The sequence below is a fragment of the Protopterus annectens genome, chromosome 10.part0 (assembly GCF_019279795.1).
Source record: "Protopterus annectens isolate FY-2018-M chromosome 10.part0, PAN1.0, whole genome shotgun sequence".
In the NCBI taxonomy this organism is placed as follows: domain Eukaryota; kingdom Metazoa; phylum Chordata; order Ceratodontiformes; family Protopteridae; genus Protopterus; species Protopterus annectens.
Window position 1 is genome coordinate 952,210,277 of NC_056744.1, and position 24,118 is coordinate 952,234,394.

The 24,118-nt window shown below is 39.1% G+C and overlaps 1 protein-coding gene across 7 annotated transcripts in view; it reads right to left on the reverse strand.

Annotated features, from left to right (window-relative positions):
* Positions 1 to 24,118, reverse strand: part of COL11A1 (collagen type XI alpha 1 chain) — a 625,054-nt gene that overhangs the window by 111,479 nt on the left and 489,457 nt on the right. For all 7 annotated transcript variants that reach the window (XM_044085726.1, XM_044085723.1, XM_044085729.1 and 4 more), the window contains one exon: positions 3,796 to 3,903. In XM_044085726.1, the coding sequence (XP_043941661.1) occupies positions 3,796 to 3,903 (108 nt within the window). The remainder of the gene's footprint in view (positions 1 to 3,795; positions 3,904 to 24,118) is intronic.

A 24,118-nucleotide genomic window follows, 5' to 3' on the forward strand; every position in this document is an offset into this window, starting at 1 on the left:
ATAAAACCAACAACTAAACAGGGTAACGGAGTAACACAGAGCTGAAAAACTCAAAAAATATCCACCGTAGTCATAACAGTTTATTCCATATAAAAAAGACAGGCAAGCACTTTCACCCAGTAGGGCTTCATCATCATATGCATTTTTGTTATATGTTGTTATTATTATTTTTGTAAAGAACAGTTTTATTTGTTTGGATGTTTCTTTAAGAACTAATTAAGTGCTGTTTTTCCTGCTGTTTTAGATATAAAAGGATGTCGTTTCAGTTGTTTTGTATGATCTGATGAAGCCTTACTGGGTGAAAGAGCTTGCTTGTCTTTTTTATATGGAATAAACTGTTACGACTACGGCGGATGTTTTTTGAGTTTTTCAGCTCTGTGTTACTCCATTACCCTGTTGAGTTGTTGGTTTTATTTATTGGATTGCTGGTGGGTTTCAGAGTATTTACCCTTGTGAGTTGCTATTTTTTGTAATGATTGTAAAGTTTGTTCTGTTTGCCAGGCCTTTGTGCTCAAGACTTTGGTACCCCAGCCAGAAGTCAGCAGGAAAAACCCATCTGTTTGGATTACTGCAATAGAAATTTCAGTCAGGGCATTGCTGTCTCTAAGGCTGAACGTTCATTCCTAATGTTTGGCTATTTTATCTTTATGGAAAACAAATGTTTTCTTCATGCATTTCCATTTCTTCTTATCTCTCAAAATATGCTGGCTGGCAGTATGCTCAGAACTGTCCATTGCATTCACCATTCTTCTCATAATAAAGATCGCAGATAAAAACAAACTGATACAGACAAGTTCATTTGTCTGCTTAATAAAATAAGTGAGTAAGCAAGTATTGACAATAAGTATATGACTGCTACTGTTTGAGAATAAAAGCCATATCATGTTTATAACCACTTGTTATTATTGTTAACATGTGCACTTGTTATTATTGTTATTGTTAACATGTGATATTTGTAATAGTGAAAATGTTTTAAAGGAATATACAAGGTTTTAAGGCAATGCTTACTGAACATATTAGAATGAAGGTAATGATGAGATCCATCCATTTAAAACAATTATGAAAATAGTTTGGCAAAGGGATTTAAGACTATGTCTGATATATTTAAGCCCTGCAGTAATCCCAAGTTTGATTCATCCAACCTCCATTTGCTTACTGTGTGACCTGGACAAGAAGACATAAAATCAGGCAGTGCTTTTGCCTCCTATTAAAGCCTGAAATGGGTCCATGTTGATCAGTGTTATCCCCCGTTTTTTACAATTTTTGTTTCGGTGCAATGTTTTTATAATCAGTGATCAGATGAACAGCTGAAATTGTAGGTTTAAACAGATCATATGTTGTAAGTCTTGCAGTCCCTTAGCCAAAGTAATACTTTGTTTAACAGTATGGCTTAATAAAAGAGAACTCCACACTAATTAGGTACACAATCATTTTGTATGCTTTTTTAATACTGATAATATTATTTTATGAAGCCTGTCTCATTTGTAGTGGTGTCAAATAATCATTCTAGTGAATCTAATTAGCTGTCATTTTAGATATGATTAATATTTCCATAACACAACCTGTAAAATGTATTTTTTGTTGAATATAACGTTGCAGTACAGATAATCATTTAATAAAGCTATAATATGAAAATAATCTTTATATTAAAAAACTAGACAGACTGCAGAACAGTAATACTGTCTTGCCCACATAATGCAGTTTGTTAAGCTGTGAGTACTACAAACATCATATAATGCAACATTTTATATTAATGGAACCTGGAACAGATCACTGCACATCAAAAAAGATCTATTCCTTTTCAAATTAAAACAGAAAAATTAACGGCAAACAAAACATTTCAAGAAAGAAAGACACAAATTACTGAATTAAATAAATCAAATAAATTGCCTTGTTACGTTCATTTGGAAACATTTTGTTGTTCTGTTATTTTCTCTTTTACATCTCAGTCACATTTGGTTTATTCTTTAGTTAAATTAAAATAAAAAATAATTTTCTCTGCTAAAGTCTTAAAATTATAAAGTGGAAGCACCTTCTGTATTAGAAAAGCATTTCCTAATCCTATCACAGTTTTCCTTCATGGGATATATAATTTCAATGGTAAATATTATATTCAAATGCAGTGCAAGTAAATATCAGGAGCTTACAGCAAATTAAGAGTTGTGACAGACCTCAAATATTTTGCATAACATAACAAAGAAAGCGTCCAGTGACAGAAACTAATCAGAAAAAAAAACATGAACTAATTTTAAGCAGTGATAGTAAACAGTGTAAAATATTTTTTCACATAGTTTATAAAGTTATAGGCAAAGTAAACAGTCAAGATGCAAAAATAATTTGCTTGGACTTTCTGGAAACATTGAAATGTCAGATTCATGAGGAACTCTAAACTCTTTTTATTGAAAATCTAGTATTAAAACATATAGATTTTATGAAGACTTACAAAAGGATCTATCAGTGTTTCAGAGTAATGAACCTAATGCAGTTTTTCTATAATTCCAACAAGAGTAGTATTGAAGTATAAAAACAGGAATGAATCACCAAAGTACAATAATCATATGATGTGGCAAGAAAATGTTTCCGTTGGTCATTCAGTGCAAGTCATGCTAGGCTCGTGGACAGCCTCTCAGAGGTTAGTAAAATAACTGAGTTGTGTGGACAAGGCAGGAAGGGATTATTTTGTTGCATGCCTATCAAAAAGGTGTAAGGTATACATAGGATATTTGACAGACTGAGCCTACTGTATCCATACAATTAAAAATAAAGGATGACATGATACATTCAACATAGGCAATGTTTTGCTGGATAACTGGCTCATATATCAAAATAAGCACTGAACAAACTGCAATATGTCTATGCACAGTGAAAAAAAATAATTGGTTTTCTAATAGTGTAACATAACTTCAGCACTGAAAACGAAATGGCATCAGTCTAACAGATAAGCCAGCAAGTATATCAGTAATTCAAATTCCCTTATCTGGTGAAGCTGTCATCTGATGGCATACAAAAGCTTGTGAATACTGGTCAGTTTGAGAATACTGCAATCCGTGCTCATCAGGTAACTGTCACTTTTAGTGTGTGAACTCATTCATGAAAGGTTTTATTTAAAATAAATAACTCAAGCATATTTTTCAAATGTACCATATGGCAAAAAAGCCTGGAAGATGTAAAAAAATATGCCGCTTCATAACAATGTAAAAAGCAACACGAGTCTGTTTGCAGCTGTCAGCATTAATGAACACTTGAATGTATGCAACCTATTAGTTTTTGCTATGTCATTAATTTCCTCCTTAATAATAACATGCCACGAAAAATGGGCACTGCTGTGGGTTACCCTTTTCCTGAGTAAAGTGTGCATCAGAAGTAAACCATAGTTTAGAATACTCCAAATAACCATAAACAGGAACAAATGGCTGCACATACGAAAATGAAATAAAACGTTGTAAAAACACATCCAAGTCACACCAATAAAACTGAACGTTCTTTATTCGACACAGTTAGCGCTTTCACCAGATTGGCTTTATCAGACTGTCGTATGTGCAGCCGTTTGTTCCTGTTTATGGTTATTTGGACTTTGTTATTTGGGTTACATACAGGAACGCTGCTCTTCTGGGGGAACGTTATTGTGCTTTGGATTATAGTTTAGAATACTGTCCTTTTTGCCCCACAGTGCTATCAAACTGATCACTACACTTGTTACTAATTAGACTTGCTGGTTATAAATGGTAGTAAAATGTTGAGAAATTAAACCAACACAGACTGCAGAATACCAGGAAAATAACAGATAACATGTACCTTATCACCATCTTCACCTGGGGGGCCCTGGGGACCAGCAGGACCAGGCAGACCTACTGGACCTTGGATTCCATCGCGGCCAGCTGGACCTTGAGGTCCTTTCTCACCCTGTTTGAAATGACAAAAACACAGTGAATTATTATTATTTTTTATGTGAATTAAAAACTGATTGCTGAACTTTTAGTTTAACTTGAAATTTTGCTTAGGCAACATTGAAATGTGAAGTGCTAAACAAGTAACTTAGGGGGAAATCATACGCTTTATTATTTTACTGATACATGCACTTTGGGCTATGCTACCACTCATTATTTCATGTTTGTACTTAAAATTAAAGGGAATGTTTGAAAACTGAATTTAGCAAATCCTGAGGATACTGTCAATTCATTCCATGCACGAAGAAGAAAATCAAACAAAACATACATGGAGTAATTAGATGTGACAATAGAGGAAATGTTTCCATAAAAATATTACAAACACAGCTGAGCTGTTGACTCCGGGAGTCATTTCATAGAGGCTCCAAGCAAATGTACAGCATTACCTTGCTAAAATCTCTATATTAACTGGTATATTTTATTGAAATTCGTGAAGGTTTATTCATTTAAAGTGGTTAACTCCAAGAAATAAACGTCAACACTATTTTCTTTTACTTACAAATCAGACTTTGCTATCCTTCTAAGGCAAAGCAAAATGAGCACATGCATTATGTATGTATGTACATATGTCTCTGTCCGTATGTCTTTATGTATGACATACAGACAGACATACAGATACTTTAATAATAAATAAAAATGTTACGGAACTTTTTAAAATGATTTTTTAAGGTCATTTTGTGGGTAATTTTCACTGATTTATGCCTTTTCACTATATGGTTGAAAATTCATTTTAACCATTAAAACTATCCAAGGTGTTTCTGTGGCTATCATTAAAGTATTAATAATCTTAACTCCACATCACCCCCACACACGCACACACACACACACACACACACACACACACACACACACACACACACACACACACACACACACACACACACTCACACACACACACACACACACATGCACACTCAGGCTTTGAAAGGTGACTGACTGCTTTCTCCTAAAGCAAAAGGATATTAATAAATAAATGGTTGATATTATCAGGACATTTATTCTTTTAGCATCCCTCATTTTTGCTTAGTTTTTCAAGCATTTCATCATTGCTTCAGTTTTTTGGAATATAACAATTTAGCCAAGAAGCTAATCAAACTATTTTTGTGATGAATAATGTGATTTTAACCACAGGTCTCTGCAAAACCAGTGGGTACTAATCAGGGATGGCCTTACGTAAACTGGTACCCTATGCCAAAATGATCCATGGCACATTTTCTTCTCATCTTATTAAGCAAATTATACATTTATTTATTGCAGCAAAGAAACATCACCCTAAAATAAATAAATAAAAAGGAATACCTTAAAACAGGAGGATCTGTTTTTTTGTGCTATACCACAGGTAGTTATTGCCATTTTTATTGTAAACAGAATGTGGACCTCCTTTTCTGCTTTTGGGTCATCATGTAATGCATATACTAATGATCTCACTAGCATGTTGACTTCCAAATGAGCACTATGAAACTCAACTTCACATCCTTAATCCAAATGTAAATGACCAGAGATGGCCATAGCACAGACAAAACCATGTCTTAACAACCTGTTTTTTCAAAAAGAAGTTAAAATTCAACCTTTACATCAATCATCTCCATAACAAAACTGTTTTGTACCACTGAGTGGGAACAGGAATACCACTTTGTAACTCAACAGTATACCTGCACATAAACTTTGGATACCTTTAGAGATGTTAGAATTCACAGTAAGATGCAGCTGACAGTGAAGAATTATACATCGTTCAAAAGGATCTGAAAAGATATTTAGCCCATATTTTATACATATATGTGTGCATATGTGTCTCTCTCTGAGTAGGACTGCAAAAATGATATGTAGATATCTATCTACCTATATACATTCACACACACATATATGTGTGTGTGTGTGTGTGTGTGTGTGTGTGTGTGTGTGTGTGTGTGTGTGTGTGTGTGTGTGTGTGTGTATGTGTGTGTGTATCACCATTAACCCCCTTTTCCTCATTTTTCTACATGGGGTCGGGGTGTCATGTCACTTATCACCATCTCTCCGTATTCAATGCCACTATCCTACCTTTTTTGACAGTCATGCTTGACTGTCATAGGCTTTCTCTCAAACAGTTCATCCACCTCATGGCAGCATACCCTCCTTTCCACTTGCTTTCTTCCTGTCTGTCCCAAATCTTCTTTACCAGATTGTCTTCTGCTTTCCTGCACATGTACCTGAACCACCATAATCTGTTATATTTAAACTTTTCTGCAACTGGAGCTATTTTGGCTTCTGCACTTATGTCCTTATTCCTTCATCTGCCCCACACTGTACATCCCACCACCAGTCTCAGACACTTCATCTCCATCACCTCTAGCTTTCTCAAACTGCTCTGCTTTTACTGTCCAGGTTTTAGTACCCTACAGTAGTACTGGTTGTAGCACCATTTTGTACACCTTACCTTTAAACTTCTTTGGCATTCTCCTGCCATACATTACCCATGATACTCTATGCCAGTTGGATGCAGCCCCTCTGTTTCTAGCTTTGACCTCCTCATTCAGATGTCCCTTCTCTTCAAACAGCCCTCCCAGACACTTGAAGAAGTTAACCTGTCCCACTATTTTCCCTTCTATCACAATTCTCAGCTTCTTCTGATTTCCACCATTTGCTGCCATTACAACTGTCTTATATGTACTCAGTTTCATCCCACACATCTTTAGTTTTACTCTCCGTTCATCTATCCTTTGCTGAAGTTCTTGCTCAGTGTCTGCCTGTAATACCACATCATCTGCATACAGCAACTTTATTGATCTGTCCCCTCTGACATGTTTGCTGATGAAGGCCTCCACTAGCATGAACAGCAGTGGGCTCAGATCTGAACCCTGAAGCACATCCACGCCAGCTGGGAACCCCTCTGCAAGACTGAATACTATTCATACTTGAGTCATTGGGTCCTTGTACATAGCCTGCATTAATTCTATCTTTGTTTCTAGTAATTCGAACCACAGCAGTACTGCCCAAATCTGCTTTCTTGAGACCTTGTCATAAGCCTTCTCCAAGTATAGGAATGACCAGTTGGACTCTTTCTCAAGTATCTGTCTCACTGCAAACATTGGGTCAGTTGTGCTGCATCCTGATCTGGATATGAACTGCTCATTTCCCATCTTACTTTGTACTCATTTGCATATTCACTTGTCAATCACCTTCTCCAGAACTTTCATGCAGTTTAACAGGAGTTTGATAGCTCTAAACTATCCATGGTTGTGAATGTCCCCTTTGTTCTTGAACAGTGGCAGTAGTCTGCTTATTCTTCAATCATATGGGATGTGCCTTTATATCCTTACTGCTATGAGTACCCTCAGCATCCATTAGTCCCCTATCTCACCAAACATTTTGATGATATCTATTGTGACCTCATCTGAGCCTGTTGCTTTTCCTGACTTCTTTTTCCTTAGTGCTGTTCTTACTTCTTCTATGGTGGGCTCCTTTTCTTCTCTCACCATAGGCAACGTCTTGGATAATACAGCTTCTGTGGAGTTTTCTTCATTCAGAAGCTGTTGGAAGTACTCCTTCCATTGGATTTTGATGTCCTACGGATGGTGAGGAGGTTATTACTGTCATCCCTTATTAAGGGGGTCTGACTGTCTTCCTTTAATTTCTATCTCTGCCTTGTAGACTAATATAGTTTCTTTGTATCATCCACTGAGTCATATTCTAGAAGCTGGTAGACTGCCTCTAATGTCTTGTTCTTTGCTATTGCAACTCCTCTCTTAGCTTCTTTGTTAGCCAGCCCCTACTTCTTAGCCTGGTCTGACATTTTTATCTCCCACTTCTTCCTGCACTCCTTCTTTCTTTTGATGACTTCCTGGACTTCTGCATTCCACCACCAGCTTTCCTTATGTATATTATTTTCATACTTGGCTTGGCCGCATATTTGTTCTGTAGGCCTCACACCTGCTGTTTTAAGGTGCTGCCATTCTTCTTCAGCTCCACCTATTTCCTCTTCTTCCTGAGGTGCTAGAACCTTTCGTAATTCCTTGAACTGTTGTGCTTTCTCTCCAGTCAGCTTCCAGATCTTCAGCCTAGTCTCAGTTGACCTTAGAACCTTCTCTGGCCACCGCTTGCAGCTGATTGTGGTGACCAGTGATTTATGCCGTGGGCTGACTATTTCACTGGGGTTGACTTTGCAATCACTGATTCTTCCCTAGTGCCCTTTCCTTACTAGGAGGAAGTCGACCTAAGTTGCATGTTGGTCACTTTTGCATGTGATCTTGTGACTGTTTCTCTTTCTGAGGTATGTGTTGGCTACCATCAAGACATTTACCAACAGAAGTCTAGACTGGCCTCTCCTTTATTCATGTTGCCCCACCCATGTGGTCTCAGGCAGTCCTCATATCCTGTTCTATCTGTCCCAATATGTGCATTCAGGTCACCCATTATTAACACCAGTTCCTGGTGATATAATGCACACATATAGATGAAAAATAAAATATCTATAGAAAAATTGCACCTAATTCTATGTTTTTTCTTTCCTTTCCTATCTCAAGAGAAAAGTTAGCTTTTCAGTAGAACTTAATGGAACTGCTTTGTATACTGACAAGACAAACTCATTTGAAACCTTATAATGCATGTTCATTCAGTGTGTGTTGTCTCTTTAACATATAAACAGTTTCACTACTTGACATGTTTCTACATATCTGAAATGTAATAGAAATAGACAGACAGAAAAAAAAAACAGCATTAGCCACTAATAACATGCCACTAAATTCACATTGCATTCAGAGAAAAGGACACTTTAACTCATGCACTTCTGTACTGCAGATGGACCTATGTATTTGGTCTTTAGTACCACTTTTACACCTGACCCAGATATATATAATTCCCTCCATATAGCTCTATTCTGCCTTGTCCATTGGCATTGTACACCAGGGTCCCTAGCCACTCTCCAAAAGTTTTATTTCCTGATATTTCCTGATATCTGCTTTAAACCTTCTGCCCTAAACTGACAATCATTCCCATGCTTTCTTACTTGTCTTACCCTTCAGTGGTCCACCACAAGCACACTGTATCTAAATCATTTTCCAAATTATCTTTTATTTCCCCATGGTACACAGTGCCAGGGGTCAAATCTTTTGTATGCTATACACCCTTCATTTTAGCTTACTAGTAACTGCTCACTGCATGCCATCATTTGTTTTCAAGTTATCTTCTTGATATGGCATGCACAGTTGAGCGCACTGTTTTAGATCAACTCACACAAGTGCTTGGCAACAAAGTAAGTCTTTGTCTATGGCCTAACCCATGACCCAGCATGATTCAGTCTGGTGATATTTACAAAACCCCAAGTCTGTTGTTTCATCTGAATACCCTAATGATTAATTCCTCAGTTTCATGTACTAAAGTATACAGTCCTGCATTTTTTCAGTACTGAACACTCACACGGTTTAATAATCTACACAAAAGCACACTCTGGAACCTGGTGATGCAGTTATGGACCATCATTATAATTTTGCATGAGTCACATGAAAACTGCATCAGTGTCATGGAATCCTGAAAGTGACGTGTTTTTAACAAGTTTTGTCTGAACAAGTATTCAGTGTTGTGTATAAACTAGAGAATATTCACAGAATGGTAACGCTAATGTTTTTACATGCAGTTCTTCTTTTTAAGCATTACTTCTGCTTTATGTTCAAAACAAAGCAAAATTAAAGACACATTTCATTCCATATACTGAGCCTCAATCATGTGCATCTTACTGGGTATAAATGTGTTCATTCCTTATCTAAGTATCTCTTCAAGAGGTTTTAAAAGGGCACATCTTTATGACTTAGAAACAGTATGGGCTACATGAGTTAAGTACAGCCTGTAATAACTATATATGTGTTGAAAATAGACTCCTGCCATGCTTTTCTGCAACACAGTAATTGGGATGTAGTGAGGAGCCATGCTGCAATTCTGATGAGAAGATACCTACAGCAGAAGCTATTGATTTTCCAGCCTCATCTGCTCTGCACTGCTACAGCATGCCAGACCTTTGTGAGCCTCTTGATATTTAAATCAATAGGTGATTAACATTGTAGTGGAGAAACACAACTATGTAAGCTACAGTTAGACACACAGTTAAATATATGACTAGAGAAATGCATAGAGCAAAATAATAAATAAACTTTATAACTAAAATAATTATGGCAGATATTTATACATCTGTATATTTGAAAATATTGAATGACTGGCACTCAATAAATGCTAGAATTATAGCAGACAGACAGAAAGAAGCATTCAGATGGAAAATGAATGATAAATATTAAGAGATCATGGCTTAGACTGACAGACTATTTGTAAAGTGCAAATTAGCAACTGCAGTGACCTTGTGCAGGATATGGTGACTCGACACAGATAGTGTGCCCATGCAGTGGTCAAAATAGAGCAGTATGCAGAGCACATTAATGGGTGCATAATTACATAATTACACATAAACGAAAAAAATTCATGCAAATGACCCATATAGAATATGCAAGTTAAGAAACCCAAAATGGGTCTAGAAGCTCGTTTTCAACTGCATTTGTACTTATTTACTGCCTGCACTTTAAAAAAGTTGTTTTTGTTATATATTGCATTATTTAATTGTAGTTGGCTTCACACTCAAGTGAGATAGCCATTTCTATACCTTAAAAGTGTTTTTTTTCTGTTGTATCTGCTATATTTTTGAAAAAAAAAATACAAAAAAAATCTTCCTATTTCCCACCTTTCTAAGCTAGAAAAGTCCGGTTTCAGATATTTGCTGGTACCTGGACTGTGTTTAAGCTTCTGTGTTGTCAATATCCTTACTTGGATAGAAGGAAGTTACCAGTGAGAGTGGGGAGCTTTGAACAGCCTATTTGTCCTTGGAGGAGTGGTTTCAGCCCAGACATTGTAGTTTTATTTGCCATTTTGGGCTAATTTCTATCTCTTTCATCTTTTTGATATAAAAAAACGCATTTGCGCGGTTTTGCGCATAGTGCAGAGGCGGTTAGCTAGGGTTAAAGTATCCCCGGCTCCACAGAGTCTGTTCTTCAGTTTTTCCCTTAGTACTAGTCAGTTCTTCCAGTTTTAGCACTCAGATCAGAGCTTTCAGACTAGCACTTGCTAAAAAAGAGACAGAAGCACAAATAAACTATAGTACTCGATCCCCAACATTTGTCTGTAGGGAACAGTCAAATTACTCTCCCCCACCAGCTCAACAAGAAAAAAGTTCTTCAACCCATTCAGGCATGTCCAAAGGCCAGTTCCCAGTGTATTCTCCTGCTCACTTGATGAATCTGGGCATCCTGAGGCAATGTCATAACTGCCTCATGTACACAGACAACCCTCTCCTTTTACCACATGACACCAAAATCTGTGAGAGATGCACTTACACAGCCAAACTTGAGGCAAAGCTCTCTCCAGCCATGACTGGAATAGACAGTCAAGAGGAGAAGGTAACAACCTGCAACATCTCACTCACCACACATAGACCCACCCCACCTGCAACTGCAAATCCCATACATAGATACACAAAGACATACTCGGAGGCTCTAAATAAAAATCTGTGGAAACAACAGAGACCTCCAAAGCAGACATACAAGCAACCTCTACGCACAAACACATCGCAACCAACACATAACCTCCAAAACCAGTGTACCACACAGCCACAGCCCATAAGGCATAACATCATACCTAACACACTTGTAATAGGGGACTCCATAGTCAGGCACACTGATGTCCCACTCACTACTGTCAGGTGCTTGTCAGGCACTTGAATCTGCCACATCACACAGGCACTCAGGTCTCTCCATAACAAGTACAAATATGACTCTGCAATTCTCCATGTTGGTGTGAATGACCTGAGATGTACCTCACTGGACTACATGAAAAGAAACATAGAAGAGCTCTCTGATCATGTAACCAAGGCAAGTATGACCCTAGCCCTGAGTAGCATCTTATCTTCACCAAGAATGATACCTCAGTAAAGGAAAAAATGATAAATTTCAACAACTGGCTAAACTTCTGGTGTTATTCAAAGGGGATCCAGTATCTGTCTGCCTGGGATGACATGCTCGACAAGCCATGATGCTTCACCAGAGATGGCTTACACCTGTCACCCCTGAGATTCAGGATACTGGCCAAGGCTCTTGCAACCCCCATAGTGCCTTTTTTAGGCAAGGCTCAAAAGACAAACCCACCACCATAATAAGTACCAGTGACAAAAAACTGAGGGTAATGCTGCTCAACGCCAGGAATTTAAACCTCAAAATGCACTCACTCGAGGCCCTTTTCAAAATGGAGAACACTGATATTTGTGCAGTAACTGAGACCTTGTTCAGGACTGAAGAGAGCACCCCAGCGATTCGAGGCTACAACTCATACCACACATTTCGTTCACAAAACCTGGACAGAAACACCAAGGGAGGAGGTGTACCTATATTCATCAAGGATAGCCACACCTCCAGAATAGTTGCAAAGTATGATGCCTCAGAGATCATCTAAGTGCAACTGACAATGGGCAAAACTGCAATCCAGATTGTAGCTTACTACAGATCACCATCCCTGCCCCAAGACCCCTACTCCTCATTCCTCGAGGTACTGAAAAACATGAGGGCCCAACCAAACACCCTAATACTGGGTGATTTTGATTACCCAAACATCAACTGGGAAAAGTACTCAAGCACTAATACCTTTGCTCAATACTTCCTGGAATATGTTAACTCAAATGCCCTGGACCAGCTTATCAACACCCCTACAAGGGGCAACAATATACTGGACCTGGTCATCACCAACATGGGGGGACAAGTGCTCCACACCCGAGATAAATCCCTTGTTGGCTAGATCAGACCATAAACTCATCACCTTCAATATCCACATACCACCCTCTCTCCCCCCAAGGAAACCACAGTGAAAAACTTATCCAAAGCAAACTTTACGCTGCTTAAAATGGAAGTGGCAAACGTTATCACTCCATGCAGAATGACAATTTCATCCAATCTGCTGCAGCCCACACAAAAGCACTCTACAAGTACTTACATGAGTGCATGGACCGTGCTATTCCAAACAAAACCAAGACCAATTCCTCCAAAAAAGGAAACCAGTCTGGTGGACCCTGGCCATAAACAACCTCTATAACAGAAGGGAGAAATTATTACAAAAAAGAGTAAAAACCCAGGAATGGAGGAGCACCCTGACAAACGTTAGCAAAAAGCTAAGCTCCCTTATAAAATCCTCAAAGGCGAGCTTTGAAAGAAAAATCACAACAGACACCAAAGACAACCACAAAGCATTTTTGGCTATGTTAAGAACCTAAATGGCAACTCTCAGATCTGCTCTGAACTACAGCATAATGGTTAAAAATTCACAGAACCAACTGATATCACCAATATACTGGCAGATAGGTTCAGTGCAAACTTTACCCCACCCTCAACCCCTAAAGGGCCCATATCTATACCAGAAGTTTTCAATGCCTCCATAATCACAGACACCCAGGTGAAAATGGCACTTTCTAAAGCAAAGAACACAGCATCCATGGGACCAGACAGCATCCCAGGCTGCGTGATACATGAACTCCAAAACAAACTAATCCCTCACCTGAATACCATGTTCAACCACAGCCTCTCCTCAGGCTATGTGCCCACCAAGTGGCGCACAGCAACGGTTGTCCCACTTCACAAAGTAGGAGCCACCACCGACCCTGGGAACTATCGCCCCATAAGCCTGATGAGCCTCATCTGTAAGGCTATGGAGCGCATCATCATGGAACTCAAAAACAACAACATTGGGAACCTACAAACCCTAGACCCTACCCAGTTTGGTTTCATAAAGGGCAGGGCATGTTTCCTAAACCTGGTTGACTTCTTCGAGACGGTCACCAAAGCAATCAATGAGGGAAAGGTGGTCCACATGGCATACTGTGACCTTGCAAAAGCCTTTGATACTATTCCCCACTCGGGAATTATAGACAAACTCATTAACCTAAATATAACCCCCTACATCACTAGATGGGTTGCTAACTGGCTCACAGACAAAACCCATACAGTGAAAATAGGAAATGCTAGGTCCGACTCCAAACCTGTGGCAAGTGGAGTACCCCAGGGCTCAGTCTTGAGACCTCTGCTTTTCGGTATTTACTTCTTCGAGGTACAAGCAAACACAGAGGGACTATGGCTAACAAAGTTCACAGACAACTGTAAACTGGGTGCCATAATTGAGAATCCTGCTGACATAGATATCCTTCAAAAGGGGCTCACTGAAACAGATACATGGTACCAAAATCATGGCCTCAAGCTAAATGCCAAAAAGATCATTGTCATCCCCTTCGGGAAAAAACAAGTACCTACGAATTACCACATAGGTGGTAGCTCACTTAATACAGAGAGTGTGATAAGAGACCTAGGGACCCAGGTGGATAGTAACCTCTCCTTTGATAACCACATAGCTAAAGTGGTTAGAAAAACCTTCTACATGGCCTACCTTATCATGAAGGGATTTACATCTAGAAAAAAGGAAGTTATTGTCCCCCTCTACTCATCACTCATTAGACCCATTATTGAGTACAATGCCCTATTTGAATTGTACCTTACTAGACACCTGCAGCAACTGGAGAGGCCTCAAAAATATCTCACCAAGAGGATAACGGGCCTAAAACATATGCCCTATGCCACCAGGCTAAAAAAACTTCAACTGTACTCGGCTGCATACCGGCTGCTCAGAGGCAATCTCTGCCTGACATACAAGGCTATGTCTAACTCCGAATTACTGGAAATGCTCCACCTAAAGAAAATCCAATCTACCTGAGCTACATGCTCTAGGGACCTAAACCTGACCTCAACAATAAACAGGACTTGTTGGAGGGATAGATTCATGTCCCAGGGACTCCCCTTGCTCTGGAATAAGGTCCCCATATATGTGAGGCAGAGCTCCTCATTAGCGCTCTTCAAGAAGAATCTTGATGAGTGGATGGGGAACAGGAAATTCACCCCAGGAATCACTTCTGTGGCTCTGCTCGACAAAGGCGCAGGTAACTAAACCACTTAGGAGACGCAAGCCAAAAGAGTTTGGCTAGGCTTAATTATGCCCTAGGGTCAATAGCCTAGTACCTACGAACCTACCTATGAACAGGAGGAGCTTCTACTCCCACAAATGCCAGGTAGTCTGTAATGGCAAGGGCATTATAAATAGTGTGTCTGCAAACCACCTCCACCTAGACAGTTCACATCCAACCCATGCCAGGCTTCCTGTGATGGAACTTCCCACATTGTCACCTGCATGGTAGGTATACACATGGGTATAGACCTTCTGGTCTCATGTTCATGTTATTGAAACCAAACTTTGTTGTTAAACTAGTTGATGGTAAATTACATTGAGTTACCTTAAGCTGAATTTCAAGAGGCAGAGTACAACACAATGTATTTCACTCGGTTTTCTGTGAGACAACTGCAGAGTTACATAAGTAACAGGGTTGTGGGGGAAGACCTCCCATGTAAAATCAGTCTTTGATATATTTATGGCAGTCTACATTAAATTTATTTCACTTTTAGAGTTAGTAGCGTGAGGATGACAAATATAACTGTATTGCTTACATTTGCAATCATTATATTTTCATTTTTTGTTTGTTTTCACTGTAATTGATTGCTGATGAAATTGCACAATATTAGTGTAACATGCAGTTTCATCTGAAATGAGTTGTTATATACTCATATACACATGCCAGATAGACATGGTTATATATTCAGGCCTCATGCACATTGGGCACAAGCTCCACACAAAATGTTGTTTGTAGCGATGAATACTCCCCTAGAGCTTGTGTTCCATAATATAAACCCCTCAGATCAAGTGTCCAACATCACTCATTGTGGAGAGGGTAATCAGATAAGTGAAGGGATGCTTCCAATTTCTAGTAACCTCAAGAGGTGCACTTTAAAATAGTCCAGACAGTGATGTGTCCTATAATGATGATGATTGCCACCTTACGGTAGCACTGTTCAAAGAGTGAGAGCTGAGTGGATTCTAAGTTAATCAAAATGGCAGAACCGTAAACTAGCAAAGCAGTGAAAAGGGACTGAGCAATAGTTTTTCTTCCATTATCAGTGAGGTACTGTTTGACTCTACAAAGTGCACCAAGCTTTTGGTGGGTGATTTTAACTGCTTATTTACTGTGATAATCAAATATTAAACTTTCATCAGTTATGACTCCTAGAAGCTTAGTTTGACATACTAGCTCTATGTTGGTGTTCTTAGAGAAAGTAATTCTGAAATTATTTTTGTAGTCAGTTGAATGCCTTGGGTAAACAGAATCAGTTTGCTTTTTATGGTTAAGGAGCAACTGTGTATCAGGCAGCCAGGTATCTATGGTGGAGAAAGACTCTTGGGTGAGTTGTTTTAATTTATCTATGCTTTTGGCAGAACAGATGGCTGATGGGTCATCTGAATACTATATGATAGTGACTTGTTTAGAACCTAGATAGAGATGATTAATAAATATATTGAAGAATAGGGGATCTAAAATGGTCCTTGAGGGATACCCACTGTAATCAGAAGGAAAGACAGAGATGTCATTATGACAATTTACAGCCTGTTACCTATTTGAGAGATGGCTGGAAAACAAAGGTACTAAAGTTTCATGTATTCTTAGGTAAGGTAGTTTTTGAAGCAATTAGTGATGGGTTACCATGTTGAAAGCTTTGGACAAATCCAAGAGAAGTGCTGAAACTGAGTTCCCAGATGTTGCATGTTTTGGGACACAGATGGATCCCATGTGAGGCTGTAATGTACAGAATGCCTGCCATGCTCTGGTGAGGCAGTGTTCTCAGCCAGTACCTCTACAGAGGCATCTGTGATGCTGGATGTGGATGACTCTCCCCCTGTATGTAGTTTTGAAGACAGTGCTAATGTGTCATTGGACTGTGCCACCTGTACACTGTCATCATTGTCAAACCCAGGTGTCCTGTGTTGTCCTGTGATGCTAGACCCCCCATATATATATATATATATATATATATATATATATATATATATATATACATATATATGCACACCTGCAGATTCCCCAGTTACACACACACACACACACACACACACACACACACACACACACACACACACACACACACACACACACACACACACACACACATACACACCTCCAGATCCCATATCAGTACACATGGGAGCAGTTCTACAGAACATATTGGAAGACACTGCTTGTCATGTAGCAAGTTTCAGAGATGTCATGAAGAGCAGACATATAAGTGGGCCTTGGACAATCTCTCACTTCAGTCATGTAGTGGTGTGTGCTACAGTCTACTGTAGTAGACATTACTAGCAGATGTTGGCTTTACTGACACAAATCTGGCTAGTATCAAGCCTATACCCACATCAAATCAAGTATAAGGGGACTATCTCTCTGGTCAGTGAATGACACTCAAAATTCCTTCAGCTCTATGATCCAATTCTGCGTTGATGGGCCACCCACTGTAATGAACCTAACTGTTGCAATTACTCATGTTTTTTCCTTTGTTTGGAGTAAAAAAATCAGTAGATCTCAGTTGCATCTGCATACAGTCTACTACCCATAAATCTCAGCGTAAGCCATGCATACCATGATCAGTACAAAGCCTGTGATCTGCTTACTTGTGCATGTGGTATGTGTACATGCATAGGATCATAGGGCTCTGCATGCATTCCTGCACATGAACTTATCATACAGTGCTTTGAGATCTACTAAGTATCCATGGCTGCCTCAGCAAGAGGTAACAGCAGGTGACAAGTCTTCTTCAAGGTATGCCAAGCAGAACAGGAGTTTCCTGCTCTTCCCCCACAGGAATGTTAAGGAGTACCTGCTAAGGCATTATGATGGTCTTTGAAGAAGACAAATACATGGCATGACCTGGGATAGATACTGCATGATGACACAACTCTTGCATCACCATGACTGGGCAGCAGTGTTGTCACTGTAACAGTAAGCAATCAGGTATGACCCTGACCAGCTCTGACAATGGGAGGTGGTACAAGTTCAGGAGACTGTGTCTCAGATGTACTCTTAAGCATTTATTTATTTTTACTTGCCCTATGTACAGTTCTGCACATACGTAACATGAACAGCATGCATTTTGTTTTGCAGCTGCTCACTTTGATTTGTAAGGTGAACAAACCCCAGTATTTCATTTTCTATACAGTCTAGGCCATCCTTGTTGTGATAAGATAGTGGAGCCACAATTTGTAAATATACCTAATTCTGGAAAATAACATATTTTTAGTAATAGAGCATCTGGCTTTAATTGTAATAAGAGTAACTACGTTTTATGTTAACCTAAGCTGATTTAAGACTTTGACTGATTTGTGTTCTATATATACATGGAAGGATAGGCTCTACCAAACAAAATGCCTAAGTAGTTTTGTTGGGTAACACAAGCAAGATCAGTACCTTATGGGTCTTTGATACATAGAGGTGATACTGTCTCTGTCTTTGTGGTGGTAACACACAGCATGACTGTAAACTTGAGTGGATTGAGAGTTAGTGTGATGCCCGTACCCTGGCCAGCAATCAAGGAGCCTCAGTCCTCACCACTAACACCAGAGAGGGCATCTCGTATATGAAGAAAGGATAACCAATATACACACAGTAAAGTGCAATTTCCCTTAAGAGCACACAGAGATCACAGTCAGTCCAGGGCTGGTCGCTCCCTTGCTCCACAGGTCCCCAGTAAGACTTCCCCCTGGCACAGCTATAGGGTCCAGATCTCAGCCTAGCATGCACGCTAAAACCTTCAGTACCCTCTCTGTCCAACCAGTGCTTCGTGTCCCTGTCCAAGTAGCTGACACACACACACACACACACACACATACACACACACACACACACACACACACACACACACACACACACACACAAAATTAGAGATAAGTATTTATACAACTTCACAGACACTCCTGAGAAAGGCTGACACAGATTCTCCAGCTGTGCCCCTATACCAAGACTATATGGTAGTAATTCCTGCCACCACCGGCTAATAATTATCAGTTACTCAAATGCCCTTAAAAGGGTGTCCAATTATTACTGTGCAATATTATTATCCAATAGTAGTGTAACTAAGCAATCAAGGCTTATTGGAAGGGCTTAGTACAGGATCACTTATAAGCATGCAATGTACTCTAGAGCTAAATTTATCTCTACATAAACCAGTCACAGTTGAAAAGGGTTTAAAAATATTTAATAATAAATAATAAAAACACAAGACAATACTACTACACCACAGTGTTATTCAAGAGTTCAGAGATCACACAGAAACTTAAAATAATTCAGTAGTACAGTTCTGATATAACAGAAAAACACTTAGTCTAACCTTTATAGTCCTAGCTATTTCTACAAGAAAATGCACTTCTAAGATAACTTACTTAAGAGAGCATAGGCTGTGCTGAGTTAGATGTCCAAGATCAAAATGCTTACAGTCTCTCTCTGAGCAATAGTTTTTAAAATCACAAATAAACATTTTTGCTGGGCCCTCCCAGATTACATCATTCTCATTTAGTTCATAGGTTCATAGGTTCATACTAGGCTATCTGCCCTGGGGAATTTATAAGCCTAGCCCGATTGTGTTTGGCTTACGCCACCCCTTGATTTGAGTATACTGTGCCCTTTTTAAAGTTTAGTTTACTGTGCCTCTGTCTAATAGTGACACGGAAGTAATCCCCGGTACAAACCTATGATCCCCCATCCACTCATCAAGATTCTTCTTGAAGAGAGTCAGTGAGGTGCTCTGCCTAACATGAATTGGAATTCTATTCCAGAGCGAAGGGAGCCTCTGGGTTATGAATCTGTCCCTCCAGCATGTTCTATTTATTTCTGTGCTGAGGTTCAAGTCCCTCGAGTGCGTGGCTCTAAGGGATTTAGATTTACTGAGGTGGAGCATGTCCATTAATTCTGGGTTGGACATAGCTTTATATGTCAGGCATAGATCGCCTCGAAGTAGGCCATATGCAACTGAGTAGAGTTGGAGTTTTTTTTTAACTGAGCAGCATATGGCATCTGTTTAAGTCCCTTGATCCTCCTGGTGAGGTACTTTTGGGGTCTTTCTAATTGCTGCAGGTGTCGGTTAAGGTACATCCCAAAGGGGGCATTGTATTCTATGATGGGCCTGATGAGGGATGAATAAAGGGGCACGATTACCTCTCTTGATCTAGATGTGAATCCTTTCATGATGAGGTGGGCTATGTAGAAGGTCTTTCTAACCACTTTGGCAATGTGGTTGTCAAAGGAGAGATTGCTATCAACTTGGGTCCCCAGATCCTTAATTACTTTCTCTGTACTTAATGGGTTACCACCTATGTGGTAATTTGTGGGCACATTGATTTTGCCAAAGGGTATGACTATACACTTTTTGGCATTTAGCTTTAGACCATGGCTCTGGCACCAGTTATCCATCTCTGTGAGACCTTTTTGAAGGATGTTTGTGTCAGCTGGAGAGTCGATTATGGCGCCCAGTTTGCAGTCATCTGCGAACTTGGTGAGCCATAGTCCTCCCACGTTGGCCTGTACTTCAGAAAAGTAAATACCGAACAAGAGAGGTCCCAGGACAGAACCTTGTGGGATGCCACTTGTGACTGGTTTCGAGTCTGACATGGCTCCAGCAACTCTGACTCTGTGGGTTCTGTCTTTGAGCCAGTTTGCGACCCATCTTGTGACATAGGGGTTTATAGTTCCCATTACATAATTTCTTTGACACGTGGCCTGGATTTCCCAAGCCAGCAGGCTACATTATTTAGCAAGCTAACACCTGCTCATGAAGCTACAACAATAAAAGACATGTCATATGTACACTCTAGTAATTATTCCTTAAGTTAAAACAGTAGAAAGAATGTGCTAGCCCAGACAGGCTGACTCTGAGCTCTACAGATCAAAGGATAGATTTGAAATAATTGTAAGTTCAAAAGAAAGATCTGAAATGCTTGCCTTAGTTTTCCTTACAGCAGATGGCAATGTTGTTACAATCTTGAAGTTCAACATTTAAGAAACAAACCTGTATTTTACATTTATATTTACAAAAGCCAGATTTATGTATAAAATTCTATTTGACAAGGCTGGCAGCCTTCACCCTTCTCTACCAGTCTTCACAGTTAGTTTACTGATTACAGGCATATTTCAGAAAAAAGCAAAATCTTTTTTTGACTGACTGTTTAAATGGGTATATTTCATATGACCTAACTTTCATTTGACTGAAATTCATTTGACTGAGACCAAAACACTGAACGTTCAAAAGACTAAAAACTCATTTGACTAAAACTCATAACACTGATACATTAAAGTAAAAGGTATATGCCCTTTACCCCACTGTAGTGTGATCCTGGAGTTAGTATATATAGTTTGGGGGGCAAAGCCCCCCACATAGTTTAGGTAAATATTGTTTTCTGCAAAGTGTTATTCATTACAGTTATAAGTATCCATCTGTACAGTTTAAAATGCATAAAGTATGTGGGCGACTTCACCCCCACCCCACCCCCCCAATGTGAGGGACTGCGCCCCCCACACCTCCCCTAACTATATACTAACTTCAGGATCGAACTACAGTGGGGAAAAGGGCATATACCTTTTAGTTTAATGTGTCAGTGTTATGAGTTTCAGTCAAATGAGTTTTCAGTCTTTTGAACTTTCAGTGTTTTGGTCTCAGTCAAATGAATTTCAGTCAAATGAAATTTAAGTTATATGAAGTAGACCCATTTAAACCTGTAGTTGAGTTAACAACTGTGGTGAAATGATGACATCTGCATTCATGCTACAGCAAATTTCATGGAGGACCAAGGGTAGCCTGTTAATGAAAAGTCAACCCAAACCAGTTAGTGTGTTTCCAGTTAAAATCTTGTGAGAGTTCTGCTAGTAAAAAAATCAGAGAACCCCTTAACCACTTCTGCTGAAACCTCAGTGATATCCAGTATTTACACAAATAAGGGATGACAAACAATTTTGAAGGCACACTTTATACCTAAGAAAAGAGCTCCTATAAGTTTGCCTTCTTCCATATTTGTTAAGATTTGGTTGGCCAATGCATAGACTATTTGGGCATAAAATGGTGCTGTTCTGTTTATCTGACAGTATGTGATATTTCTGGAAGTGTACTAATGTCTCATCATAAACTATTTATTTTAATATTTTGACCAAGGCACACACTAGCAATAGGTTTATAATCAATAACATCATTAGAAGTGTGTACCTTTGGGAAAGAGTCAGTTGCAGCTTGTCTAAAACCTGGGGGAATTACTTTAGTGATGAAGGCAATATTAAAGGTATAGTTAAGTGGCTTGTAAAGTAAAGACATTTCTATCTGAATAAATTTAGTATGCAAGATAGAAATAAGAGAGAGTTGTACTTGAAGTCAGTGTTTTCCAAGGAATTCTCTAACAAGCTAACTACCCATGGATTTCAAGTGAAAATGAAGTAAATCTAGAAATATGTGAATATGTGTTATTGGTGTAGTGTTTTTTTCTTTCCACATGATATTCATTTTGTTAGATGTAGCAGATTTAACAAATACTTTTCCTAGACATTTTTAACAGCCTTCCAGAATTTTCTAGGTTGGCTAAGAGGCACTGCTTCTTGCTCTCTTAGATAAGTAGCTTTGTCAACATTAGTTTTAATTCTGGTGTTCTGCTTTAATGTGTGGTGGTGCTCAATTTTATTTTGCTTGTGGCATCTTTTTTCCACTCACCCCAAGCATCTAATCTCTTTTTATCATGTCTACAGATTCCTGTGTTAACTGTGTGTGTTTATTAGCCTGTAATCTTTTCTTCAGAATGTACATTATGCAGTGTATGGGGATTATGTAGAGGTACATCTACGTTTTTACTTATACTATAATTCCAGTTCAGTACAGGACTGACGTGGACATTTACCACATTCTCCACAATACAGAAATCCAGTACAAACGTTGGCATCATGAATACTCTAATAACCATTAACTCATACTGTTAATTCATATAAATACAAGCTTACATCTCTGAACATTTTTACAGTAAATTTTTCTAGATTACATATTTATACATTCAGTTACAAATTGCATGCAAGATGCACTTTTAGTTGTAAAATATAACAGAACAGCTTATCTATAAAAAAGGTATGTATACAAGTTTATTGTGAACTATATTTAATTATCACTTTCAGGTTCTCAGATTCTAAAGCATACAAAAAAATACTACAGTAGGTGTTCTGTGCAACTGTAATAGAATGATAATTCTGTAAGCCAAAACATGCACAGAGTTTTATTTTGTTTCACAAAGCACTAAGAAAAAACATAGTTTTGGCTCCGTTTGCACACTGTGTCCACCAAAAATAAATCCCTTCTGACAGGCTACACATTCATTGAATAAGAAGTCACAGGTTGACAGTAGCCTTTCGTTTGACACTCATGTTGCTAAAGTAGTTAGGAAAACCTTCTATATCACCCACCTGATCATGAAGGGATTCACATCTAGATCAAGGGAGGTCATCGTCCCCCTGTACTCATCACTTATTAGACCTATGATTGAGTACAATGCCCGCTCGAATGTATCTGACCAGACACCTGCTGCAGCTTGAAAGGCCCCAAAAGTTCCTCACCAAAAGGATAAAGGGTCTCAAAAATATGTCTTATGCTGCCCGACTGAAAGAACTCCAGCTCTATTCAGTCTCATACCGCTTGCTCAGAGGTGACCTGTGCCTGACATATAAGGCCATGTCAAACCCAGATTTGATGAATATGCTTCACCTCAAAAATCTAGATCCCTCAGAACCACAAGGGCGGAGACTTAAACCTTGACACGGTTATAAATAGAACGTGCTGGAGGGACAGATTCATCACCCAGAGACTCCCTATGCTGTGGAACAAAATCCCGGTACATGTGAGGCAGAGCACCTCTCTGGTCTTGTTCAAGAGGAATCTTGACCAATGGATGGGAGATTGCAGATATACCCCAGGGATTACTTCAGCGTCACTGCTTGACAGAGGCACAGCAAAATGATAGGCATAGTTTTTATTCAAACTAAAGGGGTGGCGAAAGCCACATAACTATGGGCTAGGCTTATAAATGCCCTTGGGCAGATAGCCTAGTATGAACCTATGAACCTATGAACCTATGAACATAAGTGTTCTGCAAATAGAATCTTAATGATGACTTTAAATGTAAAGTATTTTCACTTTCAGATGCAGTACCCCCCCCCCCCCCCACATGTATAAACTAAA